Raw genomic sequence first — 18860 nt, 5'->3', positions numbered from 1 at the left:
AGACGCTTCTGTGCTATTTCTCAGAACCGCTCTGCATGTAGCATGACTGCCACTGTTTAATCACCCACAGAACTGCTGCTGGGGGGTGTGGAGTTTAAATAACACTGCTCCTGGGGGTTTCTGTTCCCTTAACAAGCAAGGAGAGAACCGTTGTCTGCAGGAAAATGGGGTCCAAAGCTGTTGGCCACCCAAGCCATCGTCACCCTTCTTTGAGTGGGTGGTGTTAATTACTCCCGACCTGAGCAGGAACTGGTGGTACAGCAGAACTTACCACGAAGTCTCCTCCCTGTGCTTCTCCTTTCCATCAAATAGCGCTGTACACGGCCAGCATATCGAGCTTGTTTCATGTTTGCTGGAGCGAATGCCAGACGTGTACATGTCTGACAATGAAATCACAAAAGGCTATGTTTAGACTTTTTCTTTCCAGCGCTGTTTCACTTCACGTCTAATCTGATTTGGATTTGGAATGCAGCCCTGTAATTATTTCATTTAGGTTCATTTAGGGTCAGTTAGAAGCCAGTTGGCTTCCTTTGAAGACGGCTGTATTTTTCAGTCTGTTGGCACAGCGACTTTGCCATGATGATGCTGGGGCTGCTTTGGACCCTCCTGTTGAAATCCGTGCTCGTTCCAGAGCAAGTGTCCCGTTGTCTGCATCCATCCATCCATCCTGACCGGAGGCCAGCAGCACGGTGTTAGATGGAGATGGCAGCTTTGCAAGCCCATGCTGCCTGCCTCCTGGACTCACCTGCCTTAGGCTGCCTCAGAAGACATGAGCTGTGCCATGGCTGGCAGCATCATCAGCTGTGTGGGAGCGAGGTGAAGGGATTATTTCAAATAGGAGAGCCATCACAGACACCAGAATTAGGTTTAGTGGTCTGTGATTCAGTGAGTTGGTGGCAGTGGTCACAGTTGCAAACCTCAGATTGTGGAAAAAATAGCAAACACAATATCCTGAGGGCAGCAGAGATCGTCGCCACTGCCTGTATATGCAAAAAATAAAGAAGTTTGAAATAGATTCATTAGAGTGCTGAATTTCTAGAGAGCTGCAGGCAGTCCCATCCTGCTGACTGAGAAAGCAGTGTGCCCTCTGAAAGCATGCAGTGAAAGCCCAGAGCTTGCCTTCAGAGCTGCTTCCTACAGAAAACCAAGGAAGCTCTGTGGGGTTTCCTCTGAAGGGCTGGGCTTGCTCATTATTTTAACAAATCATTTTTTTCTGATTCCTGAACACTAGAATACAGCAGAGAGGAGAATAAAAAGATGATATTAAAGCAGAGATGGCTCTTTTTAAGTAAAGATTTGATTGTATCTAGCTATAAAGCATAGTGAACGCTGGACAAAGTGGACATGCTTGAAAGGAAATGCAGATTAGACAGGAACTGAGTACTTAGCTACTGTTCCACAATATTGCACATATTAATTTTAATAGGATGTTGTCATTTTGAAATTTTCATTTCCACTTAGGAAATATATTTCAGATATTTAATTATGCATGCATTTCTTAGGAGGGATTAGATGATTACTTTGGTCCTAGAAGTAGGAGACGAGTGGCTGTGATAAGACATTGACAGCCGACTGCCTTGTCTGAAGTGGTGTTTCTACAGGAGAGGGAAACAGGGCAACACTGATCAGAACTGGAGAGGTGCCGTTGGGCAGGGATCTGAAGTTGTTCTCAAGCAATGTTTGCTCGGCCCTTTGGGACCATTATTTGGTAGATTGAATTCTGCTGTTTGCTGATCTTGGATTGAAGTGCACTGAAGAAATAAGTGTACAGCTACTTCAAAAGCAGTGACAAAAATGACGGAACTCTGCAGATGGTGTAGCAAGGAGTTAGAGGGACAAATTTCAGCTCTGGGTATTTTGGACATGCTGCTAGGAAGAAAATCCTTGACAGGAAGGTGGGGTGGCACTGAAGGAGGTTATTCAGGGAGATGCTTGTTCCTCCATCATTGGAGGCTTTTGGAATTTGGCATGCCAGAGTCATGCCTGATCTGACGGAGCACTGCTGATAGAGGCCAACTTCAGAGGGGAGGTTGCACAACCTCCAGATGCTTCTTCCAGCTAATGTTTCTGTTATTCTAATGATTTTAGTATTACTGCATAGCAAATCAATATGTGATGTTTGTGGTTCTGCCCTAGGGGTCGCAAGCGTCATGCAGGTGTACAGCAGGAGCCACATAAAATAGGTGTTTGTATTGTTAAGATATAGGTCTTATACATGTTGAATACAGTGTAAGAGTGTGACAGAGCAAAATAATCAAAATTTTCTTTTTGCTTTTTAACAGAGTTCAAGGAAGCGGACGAAGACTGTACTGGGAGCCTCTGGAAATAGCTGTGGCAATGGAGCTGAGCCAGTTGGTCACTCAACTGCTTCATCTCAAAGCCTAGGAGAAATGCCAGAAGAAGGAAGGAAGGAAAGTCCATCTGATGTCCTTCACCTTGACAGTGGGCAGCTCTCAGACCAAGCCCACCAGAAGGACGAGTGCCCCAGTAGGTCACTGATAACTGGTGCTATTGATGCGCCGAACGGCTCGCTGAGTCTGGGGGTGGTGGAGAGCCCAGAGTGCTCCTGTGAAAGCAAAAATACGGTGACGTTGTGTAAAAAGGAAGAGGAGGGGCCAGCCTCTGCTCAGAGCTCCGGGACTGTATCTGATGAGAACGGCTGCACAGTCAGCCCGTGTGCAGGCGTCAACGGTGCTGTAAATCTCCCATCCTGTGGAAATACAAATGAGGAAGCTGGAATGACATCTGCTGGAGTTGTTTTGGATCAAGCCGGCTTGTGCAGTAAAGATAGCACCCATCAGGAAGTGGGAGCTGCTGAGGAGTGTGCAGCTGAAAGTACTGTTGCTGTGGTTGAAACTGCCGGTGAAGCCCCAGCTTCCCGAGAGGGCGTGGATATGGCCATGGGCCAGACCGAGTGCAGGAACTGTGCTGGGGCAGCTGACAGGGCGCCGGGCCAGCAGCAGGTAGAGGATGGGATGGCTGAGACCCCTGCAACGAGGACTGAGGATCCAGGAGAACCATTGCCAGCTGAGGAAGAACCCGCAAGTGTTGCTCAGCCCTTGCTTGATGGCTTTAATGGCACTGAGCATGCAGGTGGGGAGGATGCAAATGTGGGAGTGGTACCGGAGTGTGACAGTACAAATGCAAATGTTGACATTGATGTCTCTGTTGGTCTTTGCAAGAGTGGTGATAATGATAAGACTGGAGTGTCAGGCACTGATCTGGTAAACAATGGAGTTTTGGAAAGCAAAGGTGGTGCCTGTGTCAAGGAAAGGCCAAGAGTCGCTGCGAGCACCAGGGCACCGTTGCCTTCAGTGAATGGAGTGAAGGTACCTGTGTGTGTGCCAGTGTTTCCTGATGCGGAAAGCCAAGACAGCAGGGAGAGTGTGGAACCTGAAGGGCAGGTGAAAGTGGGTAGCACAAATGGCAAATCCAGCTCACCCTCCCTGGAAGACAGCGTGGAAACTGATGGCCTTGATGCTAGAGCTGAAAATGGCAATATTGGTGGAACTAAACAAAGCAGTGAAAAACCCACACATTGCCAGGGGAGCAGTGACATTGCTGAGTGTATAGGCAAAGCTGTGGAGGGCAGTGGAGCCCACAGCAAGGAGCCAGTGGGAACTGATACCAGCAGCAGCAGAGAGGGAGGAAGCATAGATTCTGCAGACAGAGCTCAGGAAGTTGCTAGCTGCTGCCCTCCTGTTGATCAAACTACTGTTAATGATGAAACAGGGGACAAGTTAAAGCTGGATGGCACTCAAGGGAGTGTGCAGGAGCCCAGATTGCTCCCTCTGGAGGATGCAAGCACGTTCTCAGCAGGGAAGGAGCCTCCAAAAGCTGAAGAGAGAACAGAAATTGCTTCAGGGCAAGGGATGCCCCATCCTGATGCAGGGGACCTGGCTTCAGGTCGGACAGGAGATGCTATAGTGGCACCTCCTGGACAGGAGACACCCCTGTGCAGTAGTGACCCTGTTTTACCTCCATGTTCCAAGGGCGCAGACTGTACAGAGGATAATTTTGTAGGCACACCCTTTGTAATTCGTAATGAAGAATCTAAACAAAAGCAGGAAGTGGCAGCAGCAGGATCGGCTGAGCTGGCCCCGCCGCACAGCCAGGAGCGTGGCGGGGTGGCCGGCGTGCTGGAGGACTATGCGGGGGCCCCAGGCCCTCCCAAGCAAAGCCTACAGCCTCATGCTGAAGGAGAAGATACAGCCAAAGCTGAGAGGGAGGCCTCAAACAGCAGCCAGGAGCAGGTTTTGTCGGAGAATCTGCTTGCCACAGTTGTGAAATCCTCTGTCGGCAGTGCAGAGAGGCCCGCAGCCAGCAGTGATGCGGGTGCTGGGCTGAAGGAGCTGGGCCCAAACCAGGCTGGGACAGCAGGAGCAGGAGATAGCATCATGCAAGGAACTGGGCCAGCAGCAGGGAGTAACCCTTGTCTGGACGCAGGGCTGCCCCAGGAGCGTGGTTCAAACCTGCAACATGTCTCCCCGCGCAGCAGCACCCCCGAATTGAAGGATGCTTTGGCAATGGAAGCCCCGAGCCTTGCTTTTGAGGCTGAGGAAGCGTTGCAGATAGCAGCGGTAACCTCCATCACAGGGTATGAGGAAGAGCAGGGGGAGATGGAAAGTGTCCTTCCCAGAGCCACGTTGCAGCCCATTGCGGAGGAGCCCACGTGTGACAGTGACTCCAGCAGTGACACCATGGGTCCAGGCGGTGATGGCGATTCTGCTCCCACTTCGACAGCAGCACAAGGGTTGGTCACAGCACAGCCTGAGGGTAAGCAAAGCCAAGGCATATCGGAGCCAACCCCTTCACCCTGCTCCTCTGGCTTCAATGCTGTTGAGTCACCCGAGCATGTGGGAGTAAAGAGTTCAGTTTCGGCAGATGATGGCTCTTCTCTGGATAAAGTTCCTAAAATGGTAAAAAGTTTTGATGCCGTAGTTTTTGCAGCTGAGACCCCTTCATCTCCTGGCTTACCAGCTGAAGGAAAAGTGGGGCCTGAGCCCCAGCCTGCAGTGGATGTGGCAGCTGGCCTTAACGGAGAGGCAGATTTAAGATCCTCTGCCAGAAAGGACGTCAGCCAGGCCATTCGCGGAACCAAGCCTGCCACAGGTATGGAAAATCACTTCCTTTAATGCTGCGTAGCTTTCCTTTGTTGGTTTGCCTCTAGCATCGCATCAGCAAAGGAAGGGAAGTGAGTGCAAGGGGCTGCTGTGCAGGGGAAGTGTAGGTGTCTGGAGTTTGCTTTTTCTTTTTTTTTTCCTCCTCCTCATCTGAGAGAGAAAACTGAAGTTACAGTTTAAGTTGGGGTTGAACTTTAAACTTGGAGTTGAAAAGGATGGCACTTGGCTGGCACTTGAGGCCGGGAAAGGACATCATGTCATATGAAGCTGTGCAGAAGGGTTTCCAGCACATACATCCCTTCTGGGGAATGGATGAATGGGAGAGATATTTAGACTCCCGTATTTTCATGCTGTGCTCTTGGGCCTCGAGGTTTGTTTGCTTAGTGCTAATTTGAGCTATTCCTTCACTTTTCCCCCTGTATTTTTACTAGCATGAAATCAGAAGATTGAGCAGTGCTGCTTTGCGTTTTCTTTCCTTTACTGAAACAGCTGCTGGTGTCCTTCTGAACTGTGCAAAGCCACTTCCTAATTGGTGGCATTAGGTCATTTAAAGAGAGGGCCAGCCCTGCCCCCTCTGCCTTTTCCTGTCTGCGAGGCTTTTGTCGGGCTGAACAGCCGGGTGTTTCCCAGTGCACTTCAGCAGGGTGGGAATGCAGCGAGGAGTCAGCGCCTGACTGCTGGGATCTGCTGGGAGGGAGCGGTGTGATGGTGGGGAGCACAGCCTCTGTGGGCACAGCTCAGACCTGCTTTTGTGCTGCATGAGCCGATAGAAAACTGCCTCAGGTAACGCCAAGAGATGGGGAACAAGCGGATGAATTGCAGGAGGGAGAAAGGAGCTTGTCACTGCAGCCTGGAGTTAAATTGTAGGTGAATTCAGTGCAGCTGGGCTTCCCTTTGCATCCCACCTGTTCCAGCAGCTGTTGGATGCAAGTGGCTGAACTTTCTCAGTTGCTGTTTTTTTCTTTGCTATGAGATAATTATACAGTGCATTCTCTTTCCCAGCACTGAATAAGCAAGCAAGCAGACAATAAGATAGAAATGATTTAAAAGCAAATCTGCTATGATATAAATCATGCAGTTCTAAAGTTCTAAGGTATTTCACTGACGTGATGCTGGGAGCTTTTCCTTAGTCTGAATACAGGAGAGAGGGGTGGCATAGGCAGAATAACTGGGGGTGGGGGAAAGGTTTGGTTTATGGGGGGTTCTCTGTTAGTAATGTTTTTTTCTTCGAGTTCTTTGAGCTTTAGGAAGTTGACTTGTCAAGAGAGAATCAGTAAACGTTACTCAGGAGTTCACTAGTAAATACTTAGGATGGCATCAAGGTGCATTAGACAGCTGCTTGCAGAAGGAAATTTGTTTTTGTGCTCTGGCAGTTTGAAGTTTCAATAGGATGGGAGTGGCTGTAAGGCAACACCTGGGAGTGTTAATGTGGGGAGCTGCTTGGACTGTGCCTCCTTACAGCTCAGATCTCTCTCTGGTTGGGTTCTTGGAGGCATGAGGCTGTGTAGAGGAGTTTTTAAAGGAGAAGGGACTCAAAAGCCCTATAAGACAGTAACTGAAGCAGAAAAAATAATAGTTGGAGACGTCAGAGGGGTGTTTGCTGGTGTTGCATGCATCACTCGTGTTGATGCCTGCTCGGTGTGTGTGTTTTGTGTCCTTGGTCTGTCAGGGCTCCGTGTGAATTCCTCTCTGCTGTGTCAGTGCTGCGGAGTTTTCCCTGCAGTCTGGGGCTGTGTGGAGCATTTTGTGAGTCGCTGGTGTGCTCAGAATGAATCAAATCTTGTCTCAATAGGCTACAATAGAGCCTTCTCATAGGAAGTGTAGGTCATGAGGCCATTTCTCAGAAACGCGTGTGGTCAGAGGCTTATTGTCATGCTAATTTATCAGAGACTCAATCAGCTGGTACTGCTGCTGCCATGACTCCAAATCAAAAATTGGATTTTTAATATTTTGAGTTTGTATTTGTAATTATATAGGGCTGTGCTGACAAATGCCTCCAAGCTGATGCAGCTTCTTGACAGCAGGCGACCCCGGTGAAGTCAAGCTGTGTAGCTGGGGTCTGGTGCCTTATAGCCATTAACAAATACTGTAATTGTTACTGCTGAGGCCTCTTCTGGGAGAGATTTCCTGGATGTTCTTGCTATGGATCTCAAAAACAAACATTCATTGCAAGGTAGAAGTGTATCACCTTATATTTCACCTTATGGTTCCGTAAATGAGTGCTTGCTACAGGCTCCTTCCCCTTGTAGAGTAGCAGGATGAGCTGGTAAGAAATGACACTGATTATGTGTGTGATAAGGTGCTCTGTGCCCCCAGAAGCCTCTTATAATATTATAATGCTAGGTTCTGCTTTGGGGTTCTAGCTGTTCAGGCTCAAGTGGAGGAGTGCAAAAGAACTGAGCTGAAATGCTAACTGATGGCCTCACAAGGAGCAGAATTCTTGCCACTACGTTCAGGACATCACAGTGCCACAAACACTGCTGGGGTTGTCCATTATCAGGGAGGGAAGTGTAATTAGTGTTTCTCCGGTGGGGAAGTGGAAACTCAGTAACTTGTTCAGTTGTACAGAGGACATGTTGTCAGGACATGCTTCTCCCCACCATGGCATTGCTGTGACCCCAAGCTGTTCTCCCCATGACTATGATTTCTGCTTCTCTAATAAATGGGACTCTCAGAAACTTGTGTCATTTCTGAGAGTCTATCTGTAGCAGTACTCAAACTCACTGCGATGAAATTATGCCAACTTGAGTTTGTTTGTCAGTAGTGCCTTGCAAATATTCCTAAGACCCCAGAGTCAAAAGCAGATGGAAAGCCAATCGGCAGCAGCGGTCACAGCAGCTTTCCAGTGGACATGGATCAAACCTCTTGCAAAATTGCTTCCTCAAATGAGAAAAAGCCACTGGAAATGTGCATCTCCCTTAAGGTGTTGATGTTCATTGGTTGTTTTTTGTAGAAGTCAGAAAGGGAATGGGATTCGGGCAGGGTTTTTAGCCCTAACGCATGGGTGGCTTTGCCAAATCATTGCACTGCTCTTCAGCCTGGGCTGCATGGCTATGGCACTGCCACAGACATAAATGAGTCTGTTGGACATACTGCTTTGCAGACAGAAATCCTGTCACTGAAACATTTTTGGTTTTGTGTTCATTCTTTGTGTTCACGTGTGTTGTGAGAGGTGTTGGCTTGAGGGAAAGAGGTTTTTACAGCTTTGATGTTAATGCCAGGGAAAGGTACACAGAAGGGAAGGAACCCTTGGGGAGTGGTGACTGATGAAAGCTTTTGTAGTTTTGCTGGGCAAAGAAAGCAGCTGGGATGGTGTTTGTACCACAGTGGTGGTGAAGAGTGGGAATCAGCTGGGACTTGGTGAACCCCACCAGACAAGGCTTTGCCTTCCTGGTCCCCCATCCTAACCACCATCTTTAAGGCAGGGCTGAATTTCTGAAGCTTGCCATTTATCAGCACTGAAAATATCAATGGAGAAGGCAAGGCTCATTTCTTGCAATCTCTTCAGGCTATGGTAAGAGCAAAAACAGCAAAAAAAACTTCAGTTCTTTTACTGGAGGGATGGGAGCCAAGTGAATACATGGAGAAAGACACGTGGATGTGCTCAGCCTCACCTAGAGCCTCCCAGGACTGCTCGGCGTGCTTCTCCCCATGCTTGTGCTCTTCTCAGTGTTTCCTTCAGCTCAGACACGACAGTTGTTAAAACTAATAACAAACAAGCAGCAAAGTCAGGAATGAAACCAGATGTTGGGAGTGAGATGGACTTGTTGAAGGGGTTTGGGTTTTTTGTTGTTGGTTCTTTTTCTTTTTTTTTTGAGGCTGGTTTGAATAAGCAGAAGAATCTCAGCAGTGCTGAAAGGAGTTTGTTTTAAATTGCCTGTGCAAACCCTCTCTTTTCACAGGGAAGTTGAAAATGAAAACTGAAGATGAGGTGGATTTTATGAAGGACCCCAGAGAGAGCGCAGCGCGCGAGGGAGCGGTGAGTGTCATTTGTGCATTTTCACCTTCTGTTTTTTATGTGCCTTTTAAAGAAATGCTGCAGGTGGTCAGCAAAGCTCTGGTTTCCTTCTGCAGCCTTTGCAGGGCTGAACATCGTCAGTCGTGGTCACGTTTTGTTTCAGCCTTTTAAAAATAGCATGGGCTTTTTTAGCTCTTGTGTACTTAGCACACTTTGGGTGAAGCCACACGGAGAGGTTGTTCCAGTCTGAGGAGTGCAGATTGGCCCCAAAGGTTCCTCATGAGGCAGTGCTGGATGAACAGAGTGACGTTCTGAATAGAAGATATACAAAGAGGAGGGAAAGCCCCGGATTCTTCAGATAGGGGAAATGATAGCAAAAGGTTGTGTTGGAGATCCAAAATGAGTTGTGTCCTTTTCGCCGTTTCCCCTGGCCCCTCTGCTTTGCAGTAATAATATAAATACTGGGCTTGACAGGAATGTGATTTTGGTTTAAAAAGCCCCTAATGTGCGTTCTGCTTTACCAAGAGCTGAGTTTTTGCTCTCACCTTTCTTAGCTGTGTGCGCATTTGTTCCCGCGTTTTATACGTAGCTTCTTGTTCCTGAAGAAAAGTATTTTGTAAATGCTGAATTGCTCCAAGCCTGTGTTCTTGCATGTTGCTGCTGAGCAGCTGTGTTTGTGTGTCAGCCTGCAATGATGAAGCTGTTAAAAAGAAAAAAAAGCACTGCGAAGATGAGTTAACACTGCAGGGTGGAGCACCAAAAACTTTGCTCATCCCACAGTAAAGCTCTTTAGGCAGCAGCACAGTCTTGCCAAAGCTTGTAATAAAATCAGGTTTATTTTGTTTTTAACAAGCGAAGGCTTTATTTCTGTAGCTGTTTGCTCAACGACTTAGCCAGGGACTAGAACTAATGGCTTTTCGAGGTAACATTTGTGTGTCTGATATTCATTAATGGGATGCGTGAGGGTGAAGATGCAGATGTTGTTTTACTGACCCTTTATTAGAGATATCGTGACTAATACTCACGTACCTGGTAGTACTTTAAGGCATATTTAGAAAGTGCAAATTAGAACCTGGGAATGCTCCCTGCGTTTCATTTCAAGCCTCCGAAACAAGAAGGAAAAGGGAAGAAACACAAAGTCTGGCTTCCATTTTGCATGTTTGACAGGCAATGGGGATTTTTTGTGCCTTCTTTCTTCTCTTCTTCCCCCCCCTCTCTTCCACCCCTCCCGCCCCATCAAACACCTCTTTAGAAATCTGGCTTTTCTGGTGCAGGAATGGGAGTGTCAGGAGAATGGAAAGTTTGCTGCAGGACTGACACTGTTTCCTGTTGCTAAGTTCGACAGAAACAAAATAACAACTGCACTATATTAAGGCTGCTAGAAAAAAAAAAAGAAAAAGAAAATGGGTGGAAGGCTTATAAATAGAGCTTAATTCACACATGTAGGTTGAGCAGGGAGTGGAGCAGTGAAAGCAGGCGTGAAAGGCGCTTCTCCTGCCCCGTCCTGCCTCTGCTTTATTTAGTGCTGACTCTTTTGTAGCCAGAAGTCTTTCAGGTGCTCATTGCCTTCTCATTACCGGGCCATTTTGTGGTTAGTAAAAGTGGTTTTCTGGACGTGTTGCAAATAGAAACGCTGCTTGCAGCTGCAGGTATTCAGCAGCCTTCCCCCTGCTTGCAGGAACTTGGGATAAGTTGCTGGGAAGTGCGTTAACCCTTGGATTGTGAGGGAGAGTTTTGCACCATGTTGTTTGCGAGGCGATGTGGACAGCTGTTTGTACACAGGGGCTGTTAAAAGCTATCAGCATCTAACAGGTGAAACTGTGTATATTGGAATCAGGCTGAATAACAAGAAGATAAAACATAATGGAAAAGAAGAGGGAAAATTCCTTCTTGTGTGTTGGTTTCTGGAAGCGTAGCATTGTCTGGGTTCTTGGTGCCAAGAAGCGTGCTCCAGTATTACAAGTATAAGATACACATGCTTTCCCTGCAGTCTATTCAGAAGGCTTTGCTTGAGAGAGCTTCTTGTGCATGTCATGGAAAAGCTGCAGCTGAAAACTGTTTAGGAAAATAATGGTTTGTAGGGTTGTAAACATTGAAAAGGAAATAATGGAAAAATATTTTTTTCCAATTAAAACGGGCTTTTAAAGTGTCTGTTTCTCCAGAATGTTTTCTCAGCGGCTGTATTTATTCAGCTATAGAAACTGTACCACAAATTTCCACGTTCCCTTTGTGCTGGATGGGAGGTGCAGTCAGACCCCAGCACTCCTCACCGGGAGGCTCTGCTGGAGCTCAGGGGGGCTGGGAGCAGCTTGATGGGATCTATTAAAATCAGGCTTTAGCATTTTGTACACTGAATGACTTCAGAACCTTAACTTTTAAGGGGAAAGCTGATTTGGCTTTTTGTATGCTGCGATATTAGAAGTAATTGAGAATTGGATCCTGGTGGCTGCAGTGGTATGAAAGTAAAGCGAGGTGGGATGAGCTGTGCCCTGCTGTCCTTTTCTTCTTGTGCTGCTCACTAAAATCAGAACTAATTCGTCACTGAATCTTTGTCTTCATGCAGCTGCATGGATAATGTTGCACTTTGGGGTTCATCTGGGTTCCTTTTCCTTTGTCTGAGCCTGTGGCTGACAAACTGTAGCTGGAAGAGCACAAAAACACAATTAACTGGGGAATGGTCCTCTCTTGTATTGATTCCATTACACGGATCCTATTAACTTTAATGTTTCCTACCTTCACCACATGAGTTAGTTTTGAAATGAACATCTGTATTTTCAGAGGTTGCAGCTGACCAGATAAACACGTCCTTGCAAAATGTTTTTGTGTGGCACAAAGCTTGATCTGCACTCCCAGATCTCTGCTCATCCAAGTACAGCTGTAATAGAGCAGCTTTCTGGGGAGAGCTTGCAATATTTCAGTCATGGTTTGGAAGAGTGAAGTGTGTTTATAAGGCTTTCAGATGACATCAGGTTGGGAGGGGTTGCAAGCACTGGAGAGAGCAGGGTTAGAGTTCAAAGTGACCTTGAACAACCAGAGGGTAATCCAGATAAGAGATGAAGAAAGATACGAAGTGTGCAGAGAAGAAATCAAAGAACTCGCTTTACTAAGTCAGGATTGCTGGAGAGTGATGAATAGAAAATGACCAAGGATTTTTAGAGGGCTGCAAATGAAGTGTAGACTATCAGTGAGATGCTATTGCAAAAGAGACGGATCCTGTTGTGGGCTTCTGCAAAGAGTGTCATCCTAAGACACAGGAGGTGACTTACTCATGTGCGGCGCTTTGCAGGCCTCGTCAGTGTCATCCAATCCAGTTTTGTGTTTTGCTCCAGGGAAGACGCAGAGGTTCTGGAAAGTGTCCAGAAAGAAGATTGAGAAACGTGAGAAGAGTTTGAAAGAACTCACTTTGTTCGGTGTAACTAAAAGAAAGCTGTTGTGCAATCTAACAGACTTCCAACGTGTAAGCTCCTTTCCATGGCAGCTTAATCTACTGATTTGCTAATTTGCCAAAGTTATTGAGGCTACATATTGGGAAAACTTCCTGTTATCATTGTGAAACTGTTGTAAGATCACCTAGGGAGGATAAAAACCTCTTCTGGAAGTGGTTATGTATAAGACAGATGACCTTCATTGAGGCAGAGCCCAGGTCCATTGTTGTCCATTCGTTTTGATTTGTAGAACCTTAGGTTTTGTGGGAAATTTTATAATTTTTTCCCTTTCTTTCATGCAAGATTCCTGTATGCTTCACCTGCATGCACTGGAGGTAGGAAGAGGGCAAGGGATGGACTGGGTGGCAAAGGACTTGTAGGTGACAGACTTGTGCAGTGGGGTAGGTATAAGGATGGACATTAAACATGGTGGATCCCGAGGTCTGGCTTTCCCCTCGCTGTAGTCTTACTTATCCCTCATCCCTGGTGTCAGCTGAGAAGTGAGGACAATCCGGCCAAGGTGTTGTATGGGATCACCCCCTCTAGTAGCTGCTGCTCAGAGAGGAGGAGTGCTGGAGTCATGCAGTAGAGAGATGCTGAAAAATGGTGAAACGTGTCATTTAATTTCTGCAGATCTGCTTAGGATTTATTCACCAAAATTCAGGTTGCCTGTGCGCACTGAAGCCAGTTTGCTTTGTGTGCATTTGTACGTCTGCCTATATTGATGCATCTGTCCATACCATGTGATGGTTTGCAGCTGCATGATTGCAAGCTCCTGTGTCCCAAAGGCTGTGCAGAACAGCACAGGAAGGCTCCCAACAGCATGGGGAATTGCAGACCGAGTGACTGGAGTGCTGGAAACAAATCAAAGCAGAGTGCCATGGTGGAAAGTGCAGCCCTAACAATAGGCTGTGGCCTAGCCTGCCTCTTCAACATCACTTGTGTAACTCTCTCTTTGTAAATATTGTACTGTAACTAGAGTAAACATGGGGAGAAAAAAAAAAACACAAAACAACAGCAAACCAGCCAAAAAGGAGCCTGCCCAGAGCCTGGCATTAGTGCTAGATGGTGACACAAATGCATCGGTCAGGGCTTTGGGCTGGCCATCTGCAGCGCCCTTTCTCACACCCACTGGCATCCTATGCGTGTCTCTGAGGGCTCAAGAGAGCTGGGAGGAATTTCTATCAGATGCTTACTCCTGTGTTTGTTCATTGCTTTGCAGAGTAGCCCACCTGGTGCTGTGGGCTGCTTCTGGTGGGACACTCTGTGCATTGCTGCATAAGCTGTTAATGCTATAGCATGTGTTATGTAAAGTTAGGAGAAAAAAGCAGGGGAAAAAAAGCAATTCAAACAAGCTTGGGATTGCTGTTGGCCTTTACTATTGCTTGTGGTTTGAAATCTGCAGCGGGAAGGCTTTTGTGCAACTGCAGTGGCTGTGATTTTGTCCTTTACTTAATTTCACTGAGAACTGCAGTTCTGATTCCTTTTTGTCCTGAGTTCTGCTAATCCTCAGCTCAGGGCAGCCCTTTCCAAGTTCAGGCACAGGATTCACGGATGGTAGTGAGAGAAGCAGGAAGGCAGACAAGTGAAATCTGCAACTGGATGCAAAGATGCTGCTTGCAGCCAGCAGGATGGGGCAGATGAATGGGGCTCCTTCGTGAGCCACATGGAGGTGGTGAGTTATTTCATATCCCCTACACCTTCCCCTTCAGTCACTGCAGTCTCCATTGTTTCCCAGGTTTGAAAAACACAGAGCTAAATGATTTCTCCCATAGAAAATCCTGGTTCTGGAGTATTCATTTTTTTTTAATGCAGCCATGAAAGTATGGGTACATATAATAATGGATGTATAAGAGTCTGCGGCAAAGCAGTGTTGGCAGTGAGTGTTGTACCTTGAGGAGGAAAATACCACTCTGTTTTCAAATGGTTCAATCTCCTGTATCACATGGATTCTTTTATTTGTGTTCGAAATCCCTTAAAGTTTTGTGGTGTAACTGTTGTATGGTAGACATGGTTACCACACACTAAATTCCTAGACTAAATATAGAGGAAATTAAGATGATAACATGGGAGACCAAACATGGACTGCATTATTATGACAAATGGGTGTTCTGGTGCATCGCATCACTGAGTTTTTCCCCTTCTCAGCATACCTACCCTGCTCCATGCTGCTGTTTTGGAAGTTTGAAGTTGGAGCCCTGTGATGTAGAGAAGCCTCCTTTGAGCTGGAACCACTCTCATGGAAAAGAGACTCCTTCCAACTCTTAGCTCTGATGGAAGAGCCATAGGTGTGATGCGGGGTTTAAAAGATGAGGCTAATCAAATTGAGACTATAGGAATGACAGTTCTGGCTTTCAGGAATGAAAAGAGTTATTTTTTTAAGTAACTACTTCAGGAAAGATGAGCTCTCTGTTGCTTGAAGTTTCCATCAAGAACTGGATGTTCTATGGAGAGATAAGCTGCAGCTCTGAATAATCTACTGGAGAAATACTGAGTTACACTGAGTTACCTGGGGGTTTGGACGGGCTGGATGTTTGCGTGCTGTCTCCTGTCTTAGAAGATGAACCCCAGCAGTGTGATCAGAGAGCACTCATGGGGGCACAGATGAAGGACTGCAGGCCCCAGTTTCCAGGCATGGCATTTTTGACATAGTCTTTCAGCAAAGATGAAAAGAATGGTGTGAAGAGGAAGAAAAGGGTAAAGAACAAATAAGAGAGGATTGTATTCAAAGCTAGAGCGCTGATCAGAAAGAATACTTCTTCTGTTTAAGTATTTCCACTCACGCAGTGTGAATTGTTATGAAAACATATTTGGCATTTTACCCAGTGCTGTTAAGACTCTCTCCATGGAAACATGAAGCAGAAGGCATTTCGCCTTGCAGTAGATGCACAGATTCCCCTTTCTGTTATCGTTTTCGGTCCTTTTTCCCCCACCCTTTTTTGGTGGGTCAGTCTTCCCTTATATACTTTTCAAGCAGAGGTGGAAATCTCAGATTCTTTTCCTCCAGCGTCTCTACTGCTACTGCTTGGGATCATGTGTATATCTTGTGAGGCCCCAGATGACTCGACTGTGTCACAGGCTGCTGTTAGAACACCAGATGAAATAAAAGCCTCAGTGATACAAAATGTTTGTCTTTCCATGCAGCGTCCTTCCTCATATTGAGCAGCTTCACTGCTTTCAGGGTTTGTCAGTTTTCCTGCTGATTTCTGCCTCATCTACAAGCATGTACTCTGGTGCAGAGCAGCAGTGCAGTAAAATTTGGCCTGGTGTTAATGGTGGAGTTTTCAGCTTGGGGCTGCAAGACAAGAATAGGTGACAAATGTTGAAGTAGATCAGAATATCTTAGGTCTATACAGAGGTGCTGGTAACAAAGCCTATGACACCTGCAATGAAAGCCCTTCACTGGCATGGAAAGGATTGGGTTTGGACTTTGTTTTTGGGAAAAGAAAAAAAAAACACAACGTGGAGGCTGTAACAGGCATGCAGCAGAGCTTGCAGTGGTTTAATAAAATAAGCTTTATCAGCTATATTGGAATTAGTGGGCAGAAGCAAATTTTAAACCAGGCTTTCTTTTCAACTTAGTCTCTTCCAGCCAACAAAGTTCTTGTCCTTCATCTTCCTGTTCTGCTTTGCTTATGGATTACATTTATAGCTATATAAGCATGTATTTGATGCAACCAACTTTTTGATTTTCTCTTAAGCAGTAGTTAGCTTAGCTACTCCCTCCCTGCTTGCATACTGTGTTTTTAGTGCCAGCAATGTACTCGATAAAACTGAAGGCAGTAGCTGTGCCCGGGAGGATAGTCCAGAAGATAGGACCAATATTTCTGGGTTATCTTGTTTGCTTTCTCTTCTGTCTGTGCAGTTAAATTTGCAGTGATTGTTACCAGCTTGTGTTGAACCTGAGTTAACACTGCTGTTATTTCGGATCTGGAAAAGACAGATGATTGCTTTGTGATTGTGTCAGCCTGCTTAGACAATGCTTCTCCCAGGGTTTATACCCTGATACCACTGCAGTCACGACAATAACAGTTTCACTTTATTTATGCACTTAGTTACGTGGAGGCACATTCTATGTGCAGAAAGCACAGCACCCTTGTCAAATCAGCGTGCCTCCCTGTCCTGAAGCATTTGCATCTTCTGTGCTGCTATGGGAGCAGCAACACTGTTTTGCAGGTACCGTGGCACTAAGTCTGCCCACCTCATTGACAACCGAGCACGTTCTTCCTTCCTGTACATGGGCTTTCCAGCTGGTGAGATAAGAGCAGGAACGTGAAGCTTTGCCCTCCCTAACTCATTAGTCTGAGCCCTGGTAATGAGTCTGCTTAGCATCAAGTGACATGTTTTTGTTCTGTCTGAGACTGTGCTTACCTCCATAAATCACGAGAAGATCATAATCCTAACTTACTTGACTCTGAACTTTTGCTTAGTTTCTTAACACAGCTGGATGCACTGAATGCCCAAAAGTGCTTAGGAGGGCTATTGTTTCCAAAGTACACATTTTCAAAGTCTGGAGGTGCACTTCTCATGTTGGTTTCAATCTGAGCTCTTGTTCTTGGGAATTTAGAAATCTTTTCTGCCCTTCCAAAACGTTACCTAGCAGAATGCAGTACTGTTACCAAAGACATGGACAAGACTGGGTTGATAAAGTCTCCTGAAGTAACATATGTGTTTCTTGGTATTTAGTTTCACAAGGTAGATATTGGGGGGGGAGGAAGAGATAGGTATTAAACTCTTCTACTGTAACAGGGGGAGGAAGTGTATTCTTACCTGCTTGCCCAGAGGGAGGTGGCCATGTATGTGAGGAGTGAGTAAAAAGCATCCAGGCATCTTTTTGAGCCTTTTAAGAGAATAAGAACTTGCACAGTTTTCAAATATTCTCACCTCTGGATACCAGAAAGGAGCTGTTGACTGTAAAGGCTGGGGTGCCCTGGTATGAAAAAGGGAAGAGATAAGAGAATGACAAAGAGCAAGAAACTGCAGCCTGTGTTTTGATTTGATGGGCAGTGCTGTAGCCTACAGCTGAATAAAGTCTCAGCAGTAATGTCCCAAGACCATACTCACATCACAGTGACTTTGGCTTTAGGGCATTTTGTAGCTTCTGATTTTAATCACTTTTTGGGGAGGCTGTTGAGAGAAACCTCTAAAAGTTCATTTGTTAATAGCAAGTAGATATTTGAGGGACTGTGTTTGATTTGCTTGTCAAGGCTTGTTTATGACTTGTTTGCTATCTCTGAGGAAGCTGAGGTTTACTTCTTGTGTCGTAAATGATGCAAAAGGCACCCAGAACAGTGTACATGAATCCTCTGTCTTTGTTATAAATCTAAGTATATAGACTAAATAAATAACTTCTTTCTGGGCTTGAAATCCTCACAGTGCACCAGACAACCAAAATTTGCGTTTTGGAGTAGATCCTAGGATTCTTTAAAGCTGAAAGATCTCCTCTGCTTGAGAACCTGGGGCTCTTCCTGCTTTAGATAAGCGATGGTTATTTAAACTGGCTTTTCTTCCCCTGGCCTCTTGGGCAGGGGTTGGCACAATTCAGTCAATACCCACTGGGATGTAGGAGTGTATGGCAGCAGAATGTGACGTTTTAAAGGTAAGGTTAGACAAGTACTCTCTTTAAAAGAGCAAGGGGAAACATCTGTGCTCTCGGGATTGCCTTTCTCAGCTCTAGTAGGAAACTCAGTACACTAAGAAATGATTTTTAGAGCAACTCAAATGCTTTTTAAGTTATTTCCTTCTCTTTCCAGAAAACGCAATTTGATATAGAAGCGTACTGTTTTGAGTACCAGTTTAAAAATAGGATATTTTGGTTTAGTTTAGATATTTTTTTTTAGGTAGGCATTAGTCTCTCAAGGAAAGTACATTCTGTTTCTCTGCATGTCTTCTTATGAGTATTGCATGTTCCCTGACTGGTAAGTAATGCTGTCTGGCACACAGAATACGTTTTGGCAGGTTGGCTCTTAAAATATGTGTTATCCTTTTACGGAGGACATCGGCTGAGGTCTGGATCCCATACTGAAAGAGCAGGAGGGAGACAGGAAAGAGCTGGGGTTAACTGTTAACGCTGCTAGAAATGGAGGAGCAGCCAAAGAGATGGGCAGCAGGGTGTGCTGCAGTGAGGTTTGCTTGCTGGTACAGGACAGCAAGCATCCACAGCAGTGAAGGTGTCAGACCGGTGTTTAGGTGAGTGAGTGAGATTATGCGAGTCTGAGAGCTGTTTCCTTAATCTGAGGGTGGTGACCAGGATCTGATCTGATCATCTTTCTAACTTGGAGGCATTCTGACTATTTTTCCTTGACATTGCACAGAGGAGAGGGAGAGCAGGACACTGATTGCAGCCATTGCGCA

General features: G+C 46.0%; 1 protein-coding gene across 7 annotated transcripts in view; it reads left to right on the top strand.

Moving 5' to 3' along the window:
• Positions 1 to 18860, top strand: part of AKAP13 (A-kinase anchoring protein 13) — a 192297-nt gene that overhangs the window by 98069 nt on the left and 75368 nt on the right. For all 7 annotated transcript variants that reach the window (XM_042875601.1, XM_042875600.1, XM_042875602.1 and 4 more), the window contains 2 exons: positions 2283 to 5112; positions 9026 to 9102. In XM_042875601.1, the coding sequence (XP_042731535.1) occupies positions 2283 to 5112; positions 9026 to 9102 (2907 nt within the window). The remainder of the gene's footprint in view (positions 1 to 2282; positions 5113 to 9025; positions 9103 to 18860) is intronic.

This window comes from Lagopus leucura, unplaced genomic scaffold, assembly GCF_019238085.1.
Source record: "Lagopus leucura isolate 7727_CA_CO unplaced genomic scaffold, USGS_WTPT01 Super-Scaffold_100015, whole genome shotgun sequence".
Lineage (NCBI taxonomy): Eukaryota > Metazoa > Chordata > Aves > Galliformes > Phasianidae > Lagopus > Lagopus leucura.
Note: the sequence above shows the minus strand (reverse complement) of the source record. Positions and strands in the feature narration are given on the sequence as shown.